This window comes from Syngnathoides biaculeatus, chromosome 3, assembly GCF_019802595.1.
Source record: "Syngnathoides biaculeatus isolate LvHL_M chromosome 3, ASM1980259v1, whole genome shotgun sequence".
Lineage (NCBI taxonomy): Eukaryota > Metazoa > Chordata > Actinopteri > Syngnathiformes > Syngnathidae > Syngnathoides > Syngnathoides biaculeatus.
The window spans coordinates 11,867,868-11,886,417 of NC_084642.1; the positions used below are offsets into that span (position 1 = coordinate 11,867,868).

General features: G+C 41.8%; 1 protein-coding gene across 7 annotated transcripts; it reads right to left on the reverse strand.

Annotated features, from left to right (window-relative positions):
• Window positions 1-7,133: 7,133 nt before the first annotated feature.
• Window positions 7,134-17,842, reverse strand: ppm1g (protein phosphatase, Mg2+/Mn2+ dependent, 1G). 7 transcript variants are annotated; one of them, XM_061814728.1, is made up of 15 exons: window positions 17,787-17,834; window positions 17,321-17,402; window positions 16,798-16,934; window positions 16,512-16,581; window positions 15,326-15,411; window positions 15,108-15,237; window positions 14,904-15,015; window positions 13,418-13,623; window positions 13,127-13,326; window positions 12,928-13,059; window positions 11,436-11,538; window positions 11,116-11,247; window positions 9,534-9,663; window positions 9,358-9,457; window positions 7,134-8,416 (listed from the first exon to the last, which is right to left on the reverse strand). In XM_061814728.1, the coding sequence occupies exons 2-15, from the start codon at window positions 17,346-17,348 to the stop codon at window positions 8,171-8,173; spliced, it is 1,812 nt and encodes a 603-aa protein (XP_061670712.1). In that variant the 5' UTR covers window positions 17,349-17,402; window positions 17,787-17,834; the 3' UTR covers window positions 7,134-8,170. The 7 variants fall into 7 exon arrangements, with proteins under 7 accessions (XP_061670712.1, XP_061670714.1, XP_061670711.1 ...); XM_061814730.1 differs by having other exon boundaries at window positions 17,342-17,402; window positions 17,755-17,821; XM_061814727.1 differs by having other exon boundaries at window positions 17,755-17,814.
• Between the last annotated feature and the right edge of the window lie 708 nt (window positions 17,843-18,550).

The following is an 18,550-nucleotide window of genomic DNA, read 5'->3' on the forward strand; positions in this document are numbered from 1 at the left end:
CCCTGAAGAAGAGTGCAGAATGACAGGAGGAAAGTCTAAAAACGACCGCCCCCACCCCACCCCATCCCACCCCCCAAACACTGCACAATTGCCATTGGTGTAGCAAAATCAGCATATAATATTTCATTTGAAAAATATCATCAGGCTGTCCTGGAGTGAGCACAAGAACTCTGGAAGAAGACATGTTGTGAGCAAAAGAATACTTCCCCACCACCACCAAAATTCTCCAAATCTGCTCCGTGACTAAAAATATAAATAAGATGAGGGGAAAAAGGCCATGACAGAATCATGTGCGAATGATTACAAATGTAAAGAGAGATAAAATGTTTTTAATCAAATGTTTTTGTCTCGCAATGAAACACATCCCCTCATATGGCACGATCCACTTTTGAGGGGTTTGTAGCATAGTTTCAAATTAGAGCAGGCTATTGTTTTTCTTTGAAGATTTAATACTTTTTTTTTTCCTGCTTGGGCCTTCACCAATCTCCCACACTAAAGATGAACCGTTTTGCTTGTGGCTTTTAGTGTATTAGATTAAACTTCGTAATCGTGTGGAGACGAGTCACTTACGCGAGACCGTGAGAAAGAAAAGGGGGATCGAACCAGACGGCGGCAAAAAATAAAAGTGATGTAATCTTGCGGCAGTACATCAAACAACGGCTTGTTATGTCTGAGTGTGTGGAAGGCAAATGTAAGTTTGTGTTTGTACCTGCATGCACGACTTTGTCCTACCGGCCCCATCCACAAATGTATACAGTACATAATGTATATGGACATACTCACAAAAATAAACTACTACTGTTTGGGAATTTGTCAAACGCGCAGTCGTCCACTTCTGTTACATTTAACTTAATCCGACATTAACTAAGGTTGCTTTGTTACAAAGAAGGGTTAATGTAAATGTAAAAATGTTGTAATTTTACAGAAATACACGATAGCGGACACGCGATATGCGGGTGGTGGGGGGGGGCAGGGACTGGGCTGCCCACGGATAGCAAAATTCAGCAAATAATTGAGGCTCATTATAATTGGCAATTATAGAATTTTTTGGGGTGGGGGTATTTTAAGGGGGGGGGATCATCTATAAATTGGAGATGGGGCGGCACGGTAAATCAGCTGGTAAAGCGTTGGCCTCACAGTTCTAAGGACCCGGGTTCGATCCCGGCCCCGCCTGTGTGGAGTTTGCATGTTCTCCCCGTGCTTGCGCAGGTTTTCTCCGGGCACTCCGGTTTGCTCCCACATCCCCCCAAAAAACCAGCAACATTAATTGGACACTCAAAATTGCCCCTAGGTGTGATTGTGAGTGCGGCTGTTTGTTTCCATGTGCCCTGCGATTGGCCGGCAACCAGTTCAGGGTGTACCCCGCTTCCTGCCCGTTGACTGCTCGGATAGGCTCCAGCGCTCCCGTGACCCTCTTGAGGATAAGCGGCAAAGAAAATGGATAGATTAATCGATGGATGGAAGTTGGAGATGGGGTAAATAAAAAAACAATGGGGATAACCAAGGGTTTGAGAAAAACACTATGAATAAGTTGAAGTTTCCATAACACATAATGCGTAATAGCCCCCCAAGTACTCAATTGGAATCTATGTGTTCTTTGTACATGACTATATTGGTAAAAAAAAACATTTTAAAATGTTTTTCTCGCATGAGGACTTGTTCTTACAAAATTAAAACTGTGTACTCATGAATTTTATTCTTGTAAAAAAAATAATATAGCCACATTATTTCTCAATTTTATTTTTATAACGTTTTTTTTTCAATTCTGACTTCATTCTCTTGTAAATTTTTGCGTGTGTTTAAAACCACAAAAAAATCCAAAAGATGTTCCAAAATATTCTGACTTTATTCTCCGTCGAGTTGGGCTTTTTTGATACATACTACTTTGTTCCTTATCACATGACTCCAATTCTATCTTATCTCTTCTCTCTCTCTCTCTCTCTCTCTCTCTCTCTCTCTCTCTCTCTCTCTCTCTCTCTCTCTCTCTCTCTTTTGGAGCTGGTTCAGTAAGAATTTGTTTTACACACCAGAGATGTTCCCCAGACATTGAGCAAACGCAGTGTCTGCTCCCGGCATTGGGTTATTTAACCTTAGCAAGGGTAGCAAAATATACTGTATAATCTGCTTTAACGCGTTCCTTGTCCGTACACGAGAATGACAGGAAGCGACAGAGCGAGAAAAGACAAAGGCATCACTCGGGATGGGGAACATCAGAGGACACCAGTACGCCTTCAAAAAAATGGGAGGAAGGAGAGAGGAAATAAGGAAGTGGCCGCTTTCCTGTTTTATCTGAGGAACACGCACATGCATGCGCAAGGGATGTCTGGAGCTGACACATGCTACATCCAGCTAGCGACAGCTGACGTTGGCATGTTAGTGTGTGTGCGTTTGTGTGTGTTTTGGGTACACGTTTAGGCACGTACTATACGGCTATTTAAAGAACGTAAAGGTGCAGCAGCTTTTTTGGCTCACGCCACAACCCACTGGTCGATGCATACTCATCCATCCATCCATTTTATTTGCCGCTTATCCTCACAAGGGTCGCTCGGAGTCCTTGAGCCTATCCCAGCTGTCAACGGGCAGGAGGCGGAGTACACCGTGAACCGGTCGCCAGTCAATCGCAGGGCACACGGAGACAAAGAGACGCACTCACAATCACACCTAGGGGCAATTTAGAGAGTCCAATTAATGTTGCAGGTTTTTGGGGATGTGGGTGGAACCGGAGTCCCCGGAGAAAACCAACGCAGGCACGGGGAGAACATGCAAACTCCACGCAGGCGGAGCCGGGATTGAACCCGGGTCCTCAGAACTGTGAGGCCGACGCTTTCCCAGCTGATCCACCGTGCCGCCCAGGTTGAAGAACATGCTAGAAAAATGTCCATCACGTGTCCGTGTAGCAGAACAGCAGGGGTGCAGATCAGCGAGCTTTTAAAAAAACCACACAGTACGGTTTGTCATCTATTCCCGTTTGCAGCTGGTATTTAGACTGCAGGTCTTCGACTTCTGGAATGTTTGTGTGTGTGTGTGTGTGTGTGTGTGTGGTGAGGTGTGTGCAGCGCAAGGGCAACGAGGCCGACAATCGGACGAACGAGAGCCGGTGACCAAAAAAAGACTCGGAATCTTGATGAATGCTCCCACTGTCTAACTACAACCTGCTATTGTGGTCTTTCGCGTGCTAAATTGGATTGCGCCACACACACACAGATATGTACAATTGTAGGTCTGGTCTGGTTGGACTCTTTACCTCAGCAGCCATCAGTCAAGTTTAGGATCTTGTAGACAGAAAACACACACAGCTGGACAAGGTAGCTATTAAGCTCCAAACTAGCCATCAGTCGACCATTTTTATAGTATTTTACACTCAAAACCAGACCAAAGTCTTCATAGTTAATACTCAATATTTCACTACGTAGTGCATCTTCGACATTTTTGTGGTTTTAAAGATACTTTTGGACCACCTTGGAGTCAATTTTTTCTTTGGCTAGCATTACGGCACGACAGCGTGTGTTCATTCACTGCCAGTGACGGCTTTAGAAGTCAAATATTCATGTTCATCGGGGAGGCCGGTGTGACGGTCTGAGCGCTCCCCCGTGCTGAAAAGTCTCCTAGCGATTAATGCGCGTGCGTTACTAACAGGGGAACTCTGGGTACGACGCTTACTGGGAAATCCCCCAGTCTCGTAGTTCCCCTTCTACATAGAGGGACCTGACACCCATTCTAACCTAACTTTAAAACAAAAGTTGATAAAAAGATATCCACATATATGTACGAGGAGTCACTGATGGTGTAGTGGTACACACGGCTGCCTTTGGTGCAGGCAGAATGGGATCGATTCCCGCTCAGTGATGGTGTCGATATCTGCCCTGCGACTGACTGGCGACCAGATCAGGGTGTAATCCGCCTTACGCCCAAAGCTAGCTGGGATAGGCTCCAGCTTTCTCGCAACCCTTGTGAGGACAAGCGGCTTTGGATAATGGCATGACCTGACATATATGTACGTTCGCTGTGTTCGTCTTTCTGAGACGTCCATAGCGAACATGAACACTCAGCGGCAAGTTGTCGAATGACACGTTGGAGCATGGATGGGGGTGTTTCAGACCGGCCGGGACCTGAAAAAAATATACGCGCATTAATATACTCGCATGCGCATTAACCACAAGAAGACTTTTCCACACCGGGACAGGTCAGACCATGACCTGGCAGTGAAGGGTCCATAGGTGTGAATGTGTGTGTGAATGGTTGATTGTGGATATGTGCCCTGTCATTGGCTGGCGACCAACCAAGTCGGCCTCTCGCTGAAGGTCGGGATGGATCAACTCCTGCTCTCGTGCGACCCAAGTATGGATAAACAATATAGAAAATGGATGGAAGAATTTGAAATTATTCGACGGAGCAACATTATACTCACACTACAGTCGCTCGAGGTCGTTGCTCCAGTTTGGGAGTCCTTTGGACCAATGCTGTCAAGGCTGGCTCAGTTGAATCACCACTTGAGGTGCCAGTCTACATTGTGAGCACAAAAATAAAAACAAAAAAAACATCCTGCCTGTTTAAGTGTGCATGTGGAAGTCTGTGCGAGTGTGTCCATGCTGACATTTTTAGATTCCAAGGACAGCAGGTTTCCTCTCACGCTTTCTATTGTTCCTGCCGTAAGAACGATCCTCACAAAGGGGAGCGGCAGAGAGCAATCGCAATATCGCGACAAGCATGCTCAACACTTGCCGACTGGAAGGAAGGCTGCGAAAAATAGGGAGGCAAACTTTTGCACTTATGGAAAACAGACAGATGAGAGTAAAAAAAAACACCATATATTTTCCATCCATCCATTTTCTTCACCGCTTATCCCCACGAGGGTTGCAGGGAGTCTGGAGCCTATCCCAGCTGTCAACGGGCAAGAGGCAGGATACACCCTGAACTGGTTGCCAGCCAATCGCAGGTCACATGTTCCATGTTTTGGGAATGTGGGAGGAAACCGCAGTGCCCGGAAGAAACCCGCACTGGCACGGGGAGGACATGCAAACTCCACACAGGCGGGTCCGGGATTGAACCCGGGCCCTCAGAACTGTGAGGCCAACGCTTTACCAGCTGAGCCACCGTGCCGCCAGAAAGTTAATTTTCCATAATACGTTATATTACATACTGTAAATTTACAGCATTATGTACACCATTATGTATCTGGTTTACAATAGGCGGCACGGTGAGTTACTGGTTAGAATGTCTGCCTCATGGCTCTAAGGACCGTGGTTCAAATCCTGTGCCTGTGTGGATTTTCTCCAGGCATTCTGGTTTCCTCTTGCATTAATTGGACAGTCCAGATTCCCCGTAATTGTGTCAGTGCGACTGTTTATTTGTTTAATGTGCCCTGTGATTGGCTGGCAACCAGTTCAGGGTGTAACCTGACCCCCCCCCCCCACCCCGCCCGAAGATAGCTGGGATGGTCTCCAGCACTCCCTCGACCCTTATGAGGATAAGCAGCTAGGATAATGGATAGATGGGTCAATTACCTTAAATACATAAGTTGATTGGTTAAATAACTCTACAAATGCATTTGAATTACATTTTAAAGGGAAAAATGGACAAATTGTAATATTATTATTAATTATAATAATCAACGAAAGAATGGTATTCCTCCACACCATAATTCGCGTTTTTCATACTCCAAGACTTTCTTCTGCTGGAAACTATCATTTCCTTTTCAGTGTCCTGTTCAATGTGTCCGTACCGAACTAAAATTTGTATTATGCACAAAAAAATCATGTCTTTCATATGCAGTCCAAATTGTTAATGAAAAGTGTAGTTCAACTCCAAAATTTTGTCATTTCCTCCCTCTCTTGTGTGACGTTGGGCCCTCATGAGCACAGAGGGCTCTAGTCTGAGTATTCACCTTTCTGTCACCTCAAAAAATTTGCTGCCCTCTGCAGGACTTGAATCTTACGTCGCCCCTGAGTGACCTGAAAAGATGAGCAATGAAGTACTACTTCCTGTGTGCTGTACATTTAGATTAAACCAGGTTATCAAAGGGTTTATGTGTCAGATTTGGGGTGAGAGGTCAGGGAGGCCTGGTAGGGTCGTTGGCCAATCGCAGGGAGACTCATCCATTAAATCATAATCATGATTACATTTCAATGGAGGACAAGTTTGAGTTTTTCAGTTAGCCTAACATGTTTTTGGAATATAGGCCTATTCCCCCCCCCCAAAAAAAACTTAGAGAGAACATGGAAACCACTCAGGTAGGCCGGAGCTCTCACTTGAACCCATGACCTCTGACACGCTATCTATACTTGTGAGCTGTCCAACATATTTTTTTTTCCTTACAGCCTTTATGCCGCACATGCTCGTCCACGATGCTGTTTCTAATCTCCTGAAAACAACTCTCTCTCTCTCTCTCTCTCTCCTTACCTTCCTCTAATTCAATCTTTTTGAGGGTTGCAATCATTTTTATCCAGGCCTTTCATTAATTTGTTTTCTCAATTAATCCTACTGAACCACAATTCAAAAGCAACCTCTTTTCATTGGTTCTTATAAACATACCACTTTTGTCCGGGGTTGTTTTGTATTTCACAAACAATAAGGACTGTAATTTTCAGCCTATAAGCCCCGACATTTTCGTATGGTTTCAACCCTGCAGTTTATGTGGCGAGACTGGTGGAATATATGTGCCGAGAAAGTGACTTTAAACGGTCCGGCCCTGTTAGCGCTGCACTAGCGTGTTACTCAATGATTTTTACCGTTTTTTTTTTAAACGGGCCCTTTAAGCACTAGCATTAGCACAGCATCGCTAGCGTTAAACTCTCTGTGTACTGTCTTTCTTTGTAAATATCTCATGTTTCAATGTGGGCACTTGTGGCTTTTACACAGCTGCGGCATATGTATGTACCAAATGGTATTCCCTTGTCAAATATACTGGGTGAGGCCTACAACCAGGTGCGCTCTGTAGGCCGGGAATTACAGTAATCAATAATTCTGTCCATGTGTGCGTAGTCTACATTTGTTATTTGATAAATGTAACACCTGTTTAAATGTTTTGCTTCCTATCTTTACCCGAAAGAATTTTCGAGAAATAGAAGCTAATGAATTTAAAGTTTCGGTCAACTTTCCGTTTACTATAAGAAAAAAAGGGGTTGGTTATTTAAAAAAAAAAAAAAATTTATTTGAACGTACTTACATACTGGTGTCAAGAGAATGCACCGAAAATGTTACATTGACTTACAATTACAAAGAAAAACAATCTTTTATCTTCATGTACAAGGACTGGAAGTGGGGGGAGCTATGTACAGGAGTAACCAAACTTACAGTCACAATGAGTGGAGAGATTACTGTAAAAAATTCTAAACACAATCAAATCTTACCACTCAAAACTGACTTGGTGCTGTCTCCACATATTTTATGATTACCACTATTAAGGTAAAAATTGTCTTTACTTCAAATAATCCCTAATCTAAAAAAAAAAAAAAAAAAAAAAGTGTGATGTAATGTGTGTCTCTGGATGGAAGTAAGGTGTTGGGCGATATAAAATATTTTCTTAGTTCCTGAAATTCTGGCAATCAGGCTGCACGAGACATTTAAACGATGAAGAAGGAATGAAGAAAAAAAAAAAAGAGGGGAGTTGGGGCAGAGTAATGTCGATGTAAACTGAAGAAAACCTATCCACTGCAGCACTGAACTCAAAATACGCAATTGGTCTCATCACTGCCCCCGAGAGCAAACATGGCCTCTGCCCTCTGCCTTCCGAAGGTCTCACGATGCGCAAATACATACAAGTCACAACTTTTATGGCACTTGGCAGAAGCGGTGACCGCTGTGTTAACACCCGAGGATCATCGTGCAGGTGTTGGGAGAAAACTAAAACGTTGTGAACAGAAACAAGAAGTAAGCTCAAGCTTCCACGAAAAGTAAAGTGTGCAAAAGCCAGGACGATAAAAGGGGGCAGGAATCAACCAAAAGCGTGTTACAAACGTAGCTCGGGAAAAGACAAGCTGCTCTAGGTGCCAGTGAATGGCGGGGGTCCTTCCAACACGAGCGGAAGGACAGAAACAACCGAAGTGGGTGAATTCAAAGTAAGGATCCGCCCAAAACAGAACGCATTCTGTTTCAGTGTGAAGAGAGTGTCGCGTGAGGTCAGGACTTCATTTCTGGTGACCAGCTGCTCTGCGCCCCAACAGTTCCCCCCTTAGCTTTGGTCACTTTTGGGCTTTTTGTTCTCATTCCCGTTCTTCTCGGGCTCGGCTCGCCCGTCGGCCGCCTTTTCCTTTTCCTCTTCGTCGCCCTCCCCCTCGGGATGCTTCCTCTTTTTTGTGTCATCTGACAGGGTCTGAGCGAGGCAGGGGTGTGGTCGGAAGGTGATGATCATGCAGGTCATGTTGTCGCATCCTGTCCCGTCTCCAGATGTGTCTGGGGCCAAACAATGGTCCAGCAGCTAAGGAGAGATAACACAAATCATAAAAGTTTTACGAAACATTCTAATAATGAGGCCAACTTGTTTTGCGAGAAAACAGTTGTGGCAAAAATGGACAAAAAAAAAAAAGTCTGTTTATGGCTGCCCGAGTGGACCAGACTGAAGCATTTCAGGAAGAAAAAAATTCAATGAGCTGCAAATTTGTGAAACATTTTTTTTTGCTTAAAATACTGGCAGTGTGGCTTAAACATTAACTCTATCTTTCTACTATTTATGATGTACAACTTGTGTATGTTTGTGTCAAAACTTGGACACTAAAATGTGAATTTAAAACACCGTCCTTTATCAGTAATACAGTTAAAAACGAGAGGAAATGTAAATATTTACTTTGCAAGTCATGTTCTCCTGTTTAAAAAAAAAAAAAAAAAAAGTTAGTCAAGAGTCCTTTTGGAAATGGTTCTAAAACGTTAAGGCAGGGGTGTCAAACTAATTTTTGACACGGGCCACATTGTAGTTCCCATTTCCCTCAAAGGGCCGTTATGACAATGAAACCATAAAAACGTGAAATTTATGAATTACTTTTTGTATCAGAAATGAAGGGTAATGGATTTTTCAACTACTGTTGATGTTTGGTAACATAAAAACGCTTGCAATACCTCAACGCCATGATTTAAGATATGACAATTTGAAATTTTGGTACAGATTTAAACAAGAATCATGGAAGTTGAATTACACGATTGGCCTCATGGGTGACATAAAATCATGTGGTGGGCCGGATATGGCCCCCAGGCCTTGAGTTTCACACCTGTGCGTTAAGACATTCTCAGAACAGTTTGACAACACTGCAAACACCCACAATAAAAACCGCATTATTCAATTAATACATCTCTGACGGTCAATTAACATTTAATGGACTGGATTAAGCTGTGCTTGTGTGATATGTTATTAATGCATTTGCTCACCTCCTCCACAATGGACGAAAGGGGTCTGGCAACGCCGTTGTGATCTGGTTTGATCCTCTTGCTGATGAAATCGATCACCTCCTGACTGCTCAACACATTCCTGTGTGCACGGAGGAGAACGCGAGGCTCAGCGACGGGTGAAAAGAAATCGCCGCGGCAACAGGAAAGCTTCTCACCAGATGCCATCGCAGGCAATGACCATGAAGTCGTGGTCGTCGTTGAGCGTCAGAACCTTCACGTCGGGCATAGCCGAAATCATCTGCTCCTCTGGGGGCAAAACCTTGTTCCTCTTATAGAAATGATCGCCTGAGATCACAGAAGACAGCAGACGAGCAATATAATCCATTGATTAATTTAGAACTCTTTTAAGGGGGATCTTGTATGATTTATTGAGGTTCTAAAGCCAGTAACTGTTTTTGGTTATGACAGAGGGGGATTCAAAATGAACCTACAATGACTCACAGAAAGCCAGTAACAAAATTGTTCCTAGCCAATCCAGTAATATTAAAATTCCTCCATGCTCACAAAGAAACTTCATGTCCGCTCATTAAAAACTTTTGTTTTTTTTCCCAGGTTCAGGGTTCGAATCAAAGCTTGGGACTTTACATGTTTTCCTCACATTTGTGTGGATTTTCCACAGGTAGTCTGACTTCTTAGCAACTTTTCTGGTAAGTAAGTAAAGCCCAAATTGTCCAAGTGTGCTTTTAACTAGCAACAGGTCGAGGCGCCACCCACCTTTTACCCAAATATCGCAATGCAGGTGACAGATTTTCAAGTTTGTGCTTTCTTAGGTGCACTTGGATTCATGTACAACTGCACTGCATCATACTGTTACCGTCACAATTGTCCTGGTTAGCTTTTATGGTAACCAATGACTTGCTCTACGGTGCAAATTGCAATAATAATCAATGTTTTATCAATACAGTGTTAAAAAAAATAATAAAAAAAATGGAGCCTTGTAATCTATTATCGGACATGGCAATAGTACAGACACTACTATAAAAAAACAAAACTTGTAACGGTAGAAGATGGGATTCACCACCTTTCAGTGCAAATAAAATTACAAACAGAAATCCACTTGAGTACAAAAGTAAAATGTTTTTGCAGTGATTTTTTTTTAAATACAATTGTGTATTAATGTTTTAACACTGTCTAAGTTGCATCTTTGGAATATTAACAGATATATGGCGATATTACTGTTAAATCCCCTGCCTGCTGTTTTCTAATATAAGAGCTTTATTCAGTGTTTTAAAAGTTGTGTATGTTGCATCTTTGTAAAATAAAGCACTTGAGTTTCGCTCCTACATTACAAAGATGACCCCAGGAGTTGCTTTTTCACGTCAAAGTTATTTTTTATAGCAAAAACCTTCCTAAACATGCTTTCAACAGCTCATCTCAACGTGCCTCATAGTTTAACTTCAATAACATTAGCAAATAGTCAGTGGTTGCACAAGGAAATCTTTAAAACCTAGAAAAATATCAAATTAATATTAAGATTAAAATTAAGATATTTTACTGACCTAGTAGTGTTCTGTTCCTTTGTCTTGAATCATATGTTGAGTACTTTATGAATAGTTCAAGTTACAGGATACATCCTGTGTCTATTAATGTTATTTCTTTTTCATATACAGTATCAGCTGATATTATTTTCCACCAGTCACAGTCTATTGCAAATATTATTATTGGGTATCCTAGATGTCCATTATTTTGGGGCCTATGAGTATCAGTATAGTGGCTCATGTACACATCCATACATACCAATGGCTCTGGATAGGTTCAGTCCACCGTTGACCCGTCCGTCCATGGTTACTTTGCCTCCGGCCCTTTTAATGCGAGACAGCTCCAGCTCATCCTCAGGCTTGTGGTCGTAAGACATGTCCACAGCTTTGCCTGCGCCAAAGCCAGATATTGTGTTACATTTGATACACTACAGTCACAGAAGATAACATTTCAAACAGTCTGGTCATGAACACTTGACTTGCAACACCTTAAGAGCCACACATTCAAGTGTTTAATAACAGAAAAGCAAAACTTTGGGCCGTAGGGGTTAGTTGAATGAACTTTTACGTATCACTAACCTCGCTCGGAGACCACACAGCGAGAATCTCCGGCGTTGGCAACAATCAGCTGCTTCCCTCGGATCAGAGCCACAACAGCAGTGGTACCACTGTCTGAGCCCGGCTAGAAATCCCCCCCCAACCCAAAAAAAAAACAACAAAAAAAAGAACAGCTGAATTACCACTTTAAAAGCTTCTTCATAAACAAGGACAATCAACACCTCAATGATTGCTTTTTAGAAATATTATATATATATTATTTTGAACTTTATGCCTGCAACACTTTCCAAAATTGTTGAGATGGGGAAATTTGAGGAATGCTTTAAAAAAAAAAACTGTTTGGAAATTTTCACGGGTGAATAGGTTAGTTGGAAAAGTGGGTGTCAAGATTGGGTATAAAAGTAACATCCTTGAATGCCCCAGTTGTTCACAAGCAATAATGGGACGGGGTTCACGTCTTTGCAATCAACTCCAGGAGCAAATAGCCCAACAGTTTTTAAATTCATATCAAAAGATTCACAAGCAGAACTGGAGGTAGCAGAAATGAAGATGTTGAGGTTCTCGCTCGGAGTGACCAGGTTGGATAGGATTAGAAATGAGCTCATTAGAGGGACAGCCAAAGTTGGATGTTTTGGAGACAAGATTCGAGAGAGCAGACTTCGATGGTTTGGACATGTTCAGAGGCGAGAGAGTGAGTATATTGGTTGGAGGATGCTGAGGATGGAGCTGCCAGGCAAAAGAGCAAGAGGAAGACCAAAGAGAAGGTTGTTGGATGTTGTAGGGAGGACATGAGGACAGTGGTTGTTAGAGAAGAAGATGCACGAGATAGGCTTAGATGGAAAAAGATGACATGCTGTGGCTACCCCTAACGGGACAAGCTGAAAGGAAAAGAAGAAGATCAAAAGATTCAGAAACAGCCATGCAAGCAGCAAGGCCAAAAACTAACATTGAATGCCCCTAACCTTCCATCCTTCAGAAAGAAAGCGTTGCGTTAAAAACTGGCACATTAACACTAGCATGCAAAGCGAAACCCACAAACGGCGCCAGCTTCGAGCTCTTCTGAGATAGAATGACGCAAAGTGGAAAATTATGCTGTGGTCTGACGAGTCCACATTTCAATTTGTTTTTAGAAATCATGAATGTCATGTGCTCCAGGCCTGAGAAGAAAAGAACTATTTGGACTGTTATCAGTGCAAAATTCAAAATCCATCATCTGCTCGTGCCCAAGGCATGGGAATCTTACATGATTCATGCTCAAGGGTACATACTGAATTCCGAACAACATATGATACCATCCAGCAATGTCTTTTTCAGGGACATCCTTGCTTTGTTTAAAAAAAAAAAAAAGACCAAGTTCTAGACTGACCAGCCAGCACACCAGATCAGTCTTCCATTGCAAATGTGTGGTGCATTATGATGAGCAAAATAACATTCCAACATTAGCGGCAGCAGATGGATTTGGTTTGTCCTTTAAAAAAAATGTAACATTTCAATGTTTCCTCCAGGTACACACCTCCTCCTTGCCGTCTATCCCAGGGAGACTCATTTCTTCCACATCCTCATCATCAGAATCCTCCTCGCCCTCTTCGGTATCTTCCTCTTCGAGCTCACTGCTGTCAGCCTCCTCCCCCTCTTCACTGCCATCCTAAACAAAAACATTGTGTACTTGTATTGTCTCCATGAATCCAAAAACTACAACTTTGTTGCCTTACTTCTTCATCGGTGTCCTCCTCATCCTCCTCTTCCTCGTCCTCTCCTTCCTCCTCAGACTCCTCGCTGTCATCGAAGAATCTGGACTTGGAATCGCCTTCAGTTTTGGAGGACGAAGAACACGAGGGGCCAGCGTCTACCTCTGTTTTCCTGACCTTTTCTTCTCCATTGGAGCTTCCTGAGCTGCCGCAGTCAGCTGCTGCTGTAGTAGTGAAATAAGGACAAAAGTTATCAATATTGAAATGCACTCGAATGAGGCCCAAAAAGGTTGGTTGTTATCCGGCGGTCTCGACCTGCACCGCTGGCTTCATCGTTGACTGTTCTGCGACACGGCCGCGGCTTGGGCGCGCATGTCGCGTCGTCGCCGCCCTTCTCCATCCCGTTGCTCTCCTCCTCCACCTCTCCATTCACAGCCTCCTCCTTCTTTGGTCCTTCCTCACCTTCCCCTTTGTGTCCAGAGGCCTTCGGAGACTGGCCAGATGCCTTCTTTGCGGACATGCTGAACACAAAACGGTAAGAGGGGATCAGATCCCATCAATATGGACAAATTATGTGTATGCTGAGATGTTAAACGCTTCAGTAGGGGCTTTAAGTAAAAGACGAGACTGAGGTGAGACATCCCCAAATAAAAACAAGAACCGAAAGAGAAAAACATTGCAAATGAAAAAATGCAAGTCTGGTGATGTCAAGTCGGTTATTCCAAGTAAAAGATATGCTACCAAATATTAAATGTTACTCATCCATCCATTATCTGAGCCGCTTATCCTCACAAGGGTCGTGGAAGTGCTGGATCCTATCCCAGTCCTCTTTGAGCGGTTGTGTGTGTGTGTTATGTCTCCAAAGGTTAAGATATTTTTCTTGGTGACTTTTTGGAAACTGTAATTTGACATTTTTATGTTTCTTAAGAAGTAATGGCTTCATTCTCGGCGGGTGGCCTTACAGACCATGTCAGTGGGGCACTCATGTCACTCTGGATAATGACAATTTGTTAAGAGGTTCATTCAGCATCTTCACAAGGTGTTTAGCTTTTGCTCTGGGGCTAATGTTCGCATTTCGTACCAAAATGGGTTCATCTCTGAGACATGGCGACCGTCTCCTTCCGGCGCGTTGTGAAGTTTGGACATTCACATGATGTTTATACTTACGTATAATTGTTTGAACAGATGAACGTCCCACCTTCAAGCATATGGAAATTGCACCCAAGGATGAGCTCGACTTGCAAACCTCCACAATTCTTTCTCTGACTTCTTTTTATTTACTATTATCATTATTATTTCAAACATGGAGTAGAGTAATTGAGGTGTAGCCTTAAATACATCCCTAGGTGCCATCAATTAACTCTCATGTTGCCAGTGAACCTATCAGAAAGCCATGACATTATCATCTGGGCTTCCCCAGGTTCTTTATAGAGGCAGTGCTTTTTGTGTATGTAAACTTTTGACCTTAAATAAAATAATTTAGAATTTTCCACCAAACTATCCTGTTATTTTTCATTATTGTGGTATTGAACAAACAAATGATTTGGGTGATCCTGACTAATGCGAAACAGGAGAGGTTTAGTCTGATTTGACTTCAGACAGTAGGACAAATAAATAAATAAATGAATAAATAAATGAATGTGTATTTTTGCATAGTGTATGTAAGCTTCTGGCAGCCAGGAAGTGCTCCATCATCCTTCGCTGCGCTGTGACCGGCTGCAGGGGATGGGCGTTTTGACCATTGAAGACTCCTTCAATAGTCATAAAATTATAATTCCAAAGACAGAGAAAACAAGCTTACCTGCTCACAGCGGCTTGCTTGCTTGCGTTCTTATTCTGTCCATAGCGAACAAGCAGCTCCTCAATGGTCATAGTGGCCTCCTCATAGAGTAAAGCTGCCTCCTCTGTGTCCACTGTACAAAGAGCAGAAAAGACAGTATGGAGAGAAATATTAACACTAGCAGGATGGTCAACGATAAATAGTGAGAGCTGAAGGTGCACTAACCATCATCCTCATCTGCCACTTTTTTCGTAGATGGCTCCTCTATGGGACGCCCGGCGATCTGCACTAGCTCCTTGATTACGTCCTCTGAAGTGATTCTGCAGTCGATGGCCAAGAAGGCATCCTCCAGCGCCTGACGACGACACACAGACAAACTGGTCTGTCAGTGAACTCAAGTGAGGAGCCCCTATTTCAAAATGTCATTTTTGGAAACCCACAACCTTCTGTAGTTTGCCATCTTTGTAGGTCTTCTGCTCCTTGATGATATCAGGAAGGTACTTTGAACAGTAAAGAGCCACCTCTTCTCCTAAAATGGAAGAGAAGCTCATAAAATCTCAGGAATGGTGATAGAAGCAAGACAAAAGTAAACAAAAGTTCTACAAGGTTATCAACCACGCCAATAATTTCTGTCAATATTCGACATTTTGATGCATATCGGCGCCATGTGCGGTTCCTTTTTTTATTTTTAATTAGACGATTGCTAAGCGATCAATTTAAAACTGATTAAATTTCAGGGAAATTGATTTAAATATTAAGATGACTTCATAAGATATGCTGCTGACCCTGAAAGCTCCTTTTGTTTATGTTTCAACTTAATAAAAAAGATAAGTAAAAGATTACAAATGTAGTTATAATTACATTTCGGAAAATGTTAATTACCTTAAAAAAAAGCTAAGGAACATATTGATTTATATTTCTTTTCATTTAACTCGCTAAGACATGATGCTGATGCCTGCACATTTTGCAAGTTTTAAACATCAAATTGTTGACACCAATATTTTCCCTTTTGTTGGAAATGATTATCAGATCTGCCACCAGTATTCGTTATCTGCCTCTTTGACAACTAATAACTTCCAAGAAAAAACACATTAGAAAATATATATAGAAAATATATTTCTTTACAAGATGAGCCATAATGAAAATCAAACAATTATATAAAAAGACTATTTAGTTAAATTTACATTCGCCACTATTTTCCTGTATAAAAATTCATCAATATGATTTTTACAGGTCTAACTAAACAACAAACACATTCCTCACTCTTCTGAGGAGTTAAAAATCTATCCATCGCAGTACAAACTCAAGTGTTCTTTCACTACTTATGTTTTTGAATGAAAATACAAACTGACTGGCACTTATATCCCACTGCAAAAAAAAAAAAAAAAAAAAAAACACAGGTTCCGGCAAATATTAACAAATTCATATTATAGATATACATAATAATGGTCAAAAGCAGGACGAAGCTACAGTTTATCTCTACATAGTGAATGCAAAAATAGGGTACTAATTTATGCTTATGATTAACAGCAGGGTGTATTATTGCATTGAGTAGTGTTTCTAATATTTCAACAACCGTTTTCATGATTGTGCTTATAGTAAATGTAAACAATGTTTGACAACACTTACCTCCATGTCCATCATACACAGAAAACATGGCGGTGTCCTCGTCAAACTCTGGGATACAATTGTGAGCATCCTGTTGCACACACAAACAAATACCAACTGTGTGAGCTTAAATGTTGTGTACAATATAGGATATCGACTGAAAGACTGTATGCTGCAATGTCATGGTAAATCTATGAAAGTATCCTGAGTGTATACAGACTTTTGGTGCGAATTTCAACAGTCTAAATTAGAAAAAAGATAAATTCATGACCCGACTGACAAGGTTGCCTTTCATTAGGCCACTCACCTCCATGGAAACTCGCCAGCCCTGCATGGCGGAGAAGCCGTAGCTCATGGTGCTGTTGCCGCCATCTGAGGAGGTCTTGGTCGTGTTCGGTTGCGACAGATAAGCCCCCATCCTTGCCGGTTTCTCCGTCTTCACACCTGGAGAGAGGACCGTACCGCGATTTAAAATGTCATTTATCTTCAAGAGTACAGCTAGCCGCGCTAATTCTCGCCCTTTTCGCGGTTGCTATCTAGCTAGCGTTAGCAAAAAAAAAAAAAAAAAAAGTGGACGCTGGACGGCGAGCTAGCATCACGATGCTAACAACAGCCGGCTAAACTTCCACAGCCCTATCTTCTTTGCCCTCTCGTCATACGAGCAGCCCCGCGCTTAGCACGGTAGAGGTGAAGGTGGCATACAATGGCACGTGACAAAGGGGTAAGCTTACACGCGGATTCGGGAAAGCGAGATTCACATAGGAGAAGCCTACACGTGTGGAAACCAAAAGCCGCTGGGAAGAGACAAGCCGAGAAAAAGGACCACTGACCATGGAGGAAGTGACACCAACCGTGCATGTTCCTTTTCCGGCCGAGAGGGGGCGTGTTTCACAGCGACGTCATGCGTGACGCCTGGATTGAAAATATTAAACTTTATTGAACAGAATGCAAACAAACAAAAAAAAACACACACAAAAACAAACCGGGAATCTTGTAATAAAGAAAAAGTAACAAACGAGGTGCACTGAAATCATGAATTAGGCATTCGAATTCACACATTAGGGATCAGAGATCAAGGACAATGCTAATATCATAGATTTGGGAGGGGTGAGATCCGTTTTTGGGGCCCTTTCCGTCCCGCAAAAAAAAAAAAAAAAATGGCTTACAATGTTGGGGCATATTATACTGCTCAAACAACGCAACACAATATTAAGCCGAATGAAATAGGTACACAATATTAAGATTAATTAAACAGGTATGAGACCGTGAATACGTAGTGAATTAAAGGTGGCTTATCTTGAGAAGAGTTGAGGTAGCATGTGGGATTTTTTTTGTTTTGCTTTTTTTTTTTCTATGGCATTATGCCGTCATTTACAAAGCGTTTTCCGGTCACATGCCCGAATCAATCGCCCATTTGTATTGTTTTATGGAGTATTTTGTTGTTAAAAAATGTCTTGACATCAACATTGAATAAACACAAAAGGAATTGGTCATACAAAGGGAAATAACAGAAAATGAAATTGAAACTTGGGCCCAAAATCAAACGGGACAATAGCAGCTTTAATGTAAACTTGATTATCATACTGACAAAATGAAAGACGGAAGCAAAAAAAAAAAAAAAGAAAAAAAGGCAAAAGCAATTATTAAACTAGAGAAAATAATAGTGCCCTGAAGTTATATTTACTGTATTAAAGAAACAATTGGGGGACTAATCTGAGCGAAAATTGGGAAATTTACGAATCATGATATTTAGATAAAAAATAATGTAAAAATAATATAATTTGTACTGCGATGGATAGATTTTTTAACGCCTCAGAAGAATGAGGAATGTGTTTGTTGTTTAGTTAGACCTGTAATAAAATAATAAATAATTAAATTAAATCTAAATATATATTCTTGTAGGTAAACATTTAAATGGATAATGAGAACCACTGAAATAGAATTAATGCTAGGTTACTATGAAGAATCAAATACGAGTGTAAAAAAGTTGTAATCAGATAAGAATTTCACCAATAGGAAAATATGAATACGATTTGCTTCGTCATATAGGCTCAATTAAA

Excerpts from the sequence above, each read along its gene's own strand:
- ppm1g (XM_061814724.1), bottom strand. The coding sequence starts at position 17,348 with ATGCACGGTTGGTGTCACTTCCTCCATGGTCAGTGGTCCTTTTTCTCG. Across the intron at positions 15,238-15,325 it reads AAGATGGCAAACTACAGAAG|GCGCTGGAGGATGCCTTCTT; the intron begins GTTGTGGGTTTC and ends TGTCGTCGTCAG. Across the intron at positions 13,624-14,903 it reads AAGCAAGCCGCTGTGAGCAG|CATGTCCGCAAAGAAGGCAT; the intron begins GTAAGCTTGTTT and ends TTTTGTGTTCAG.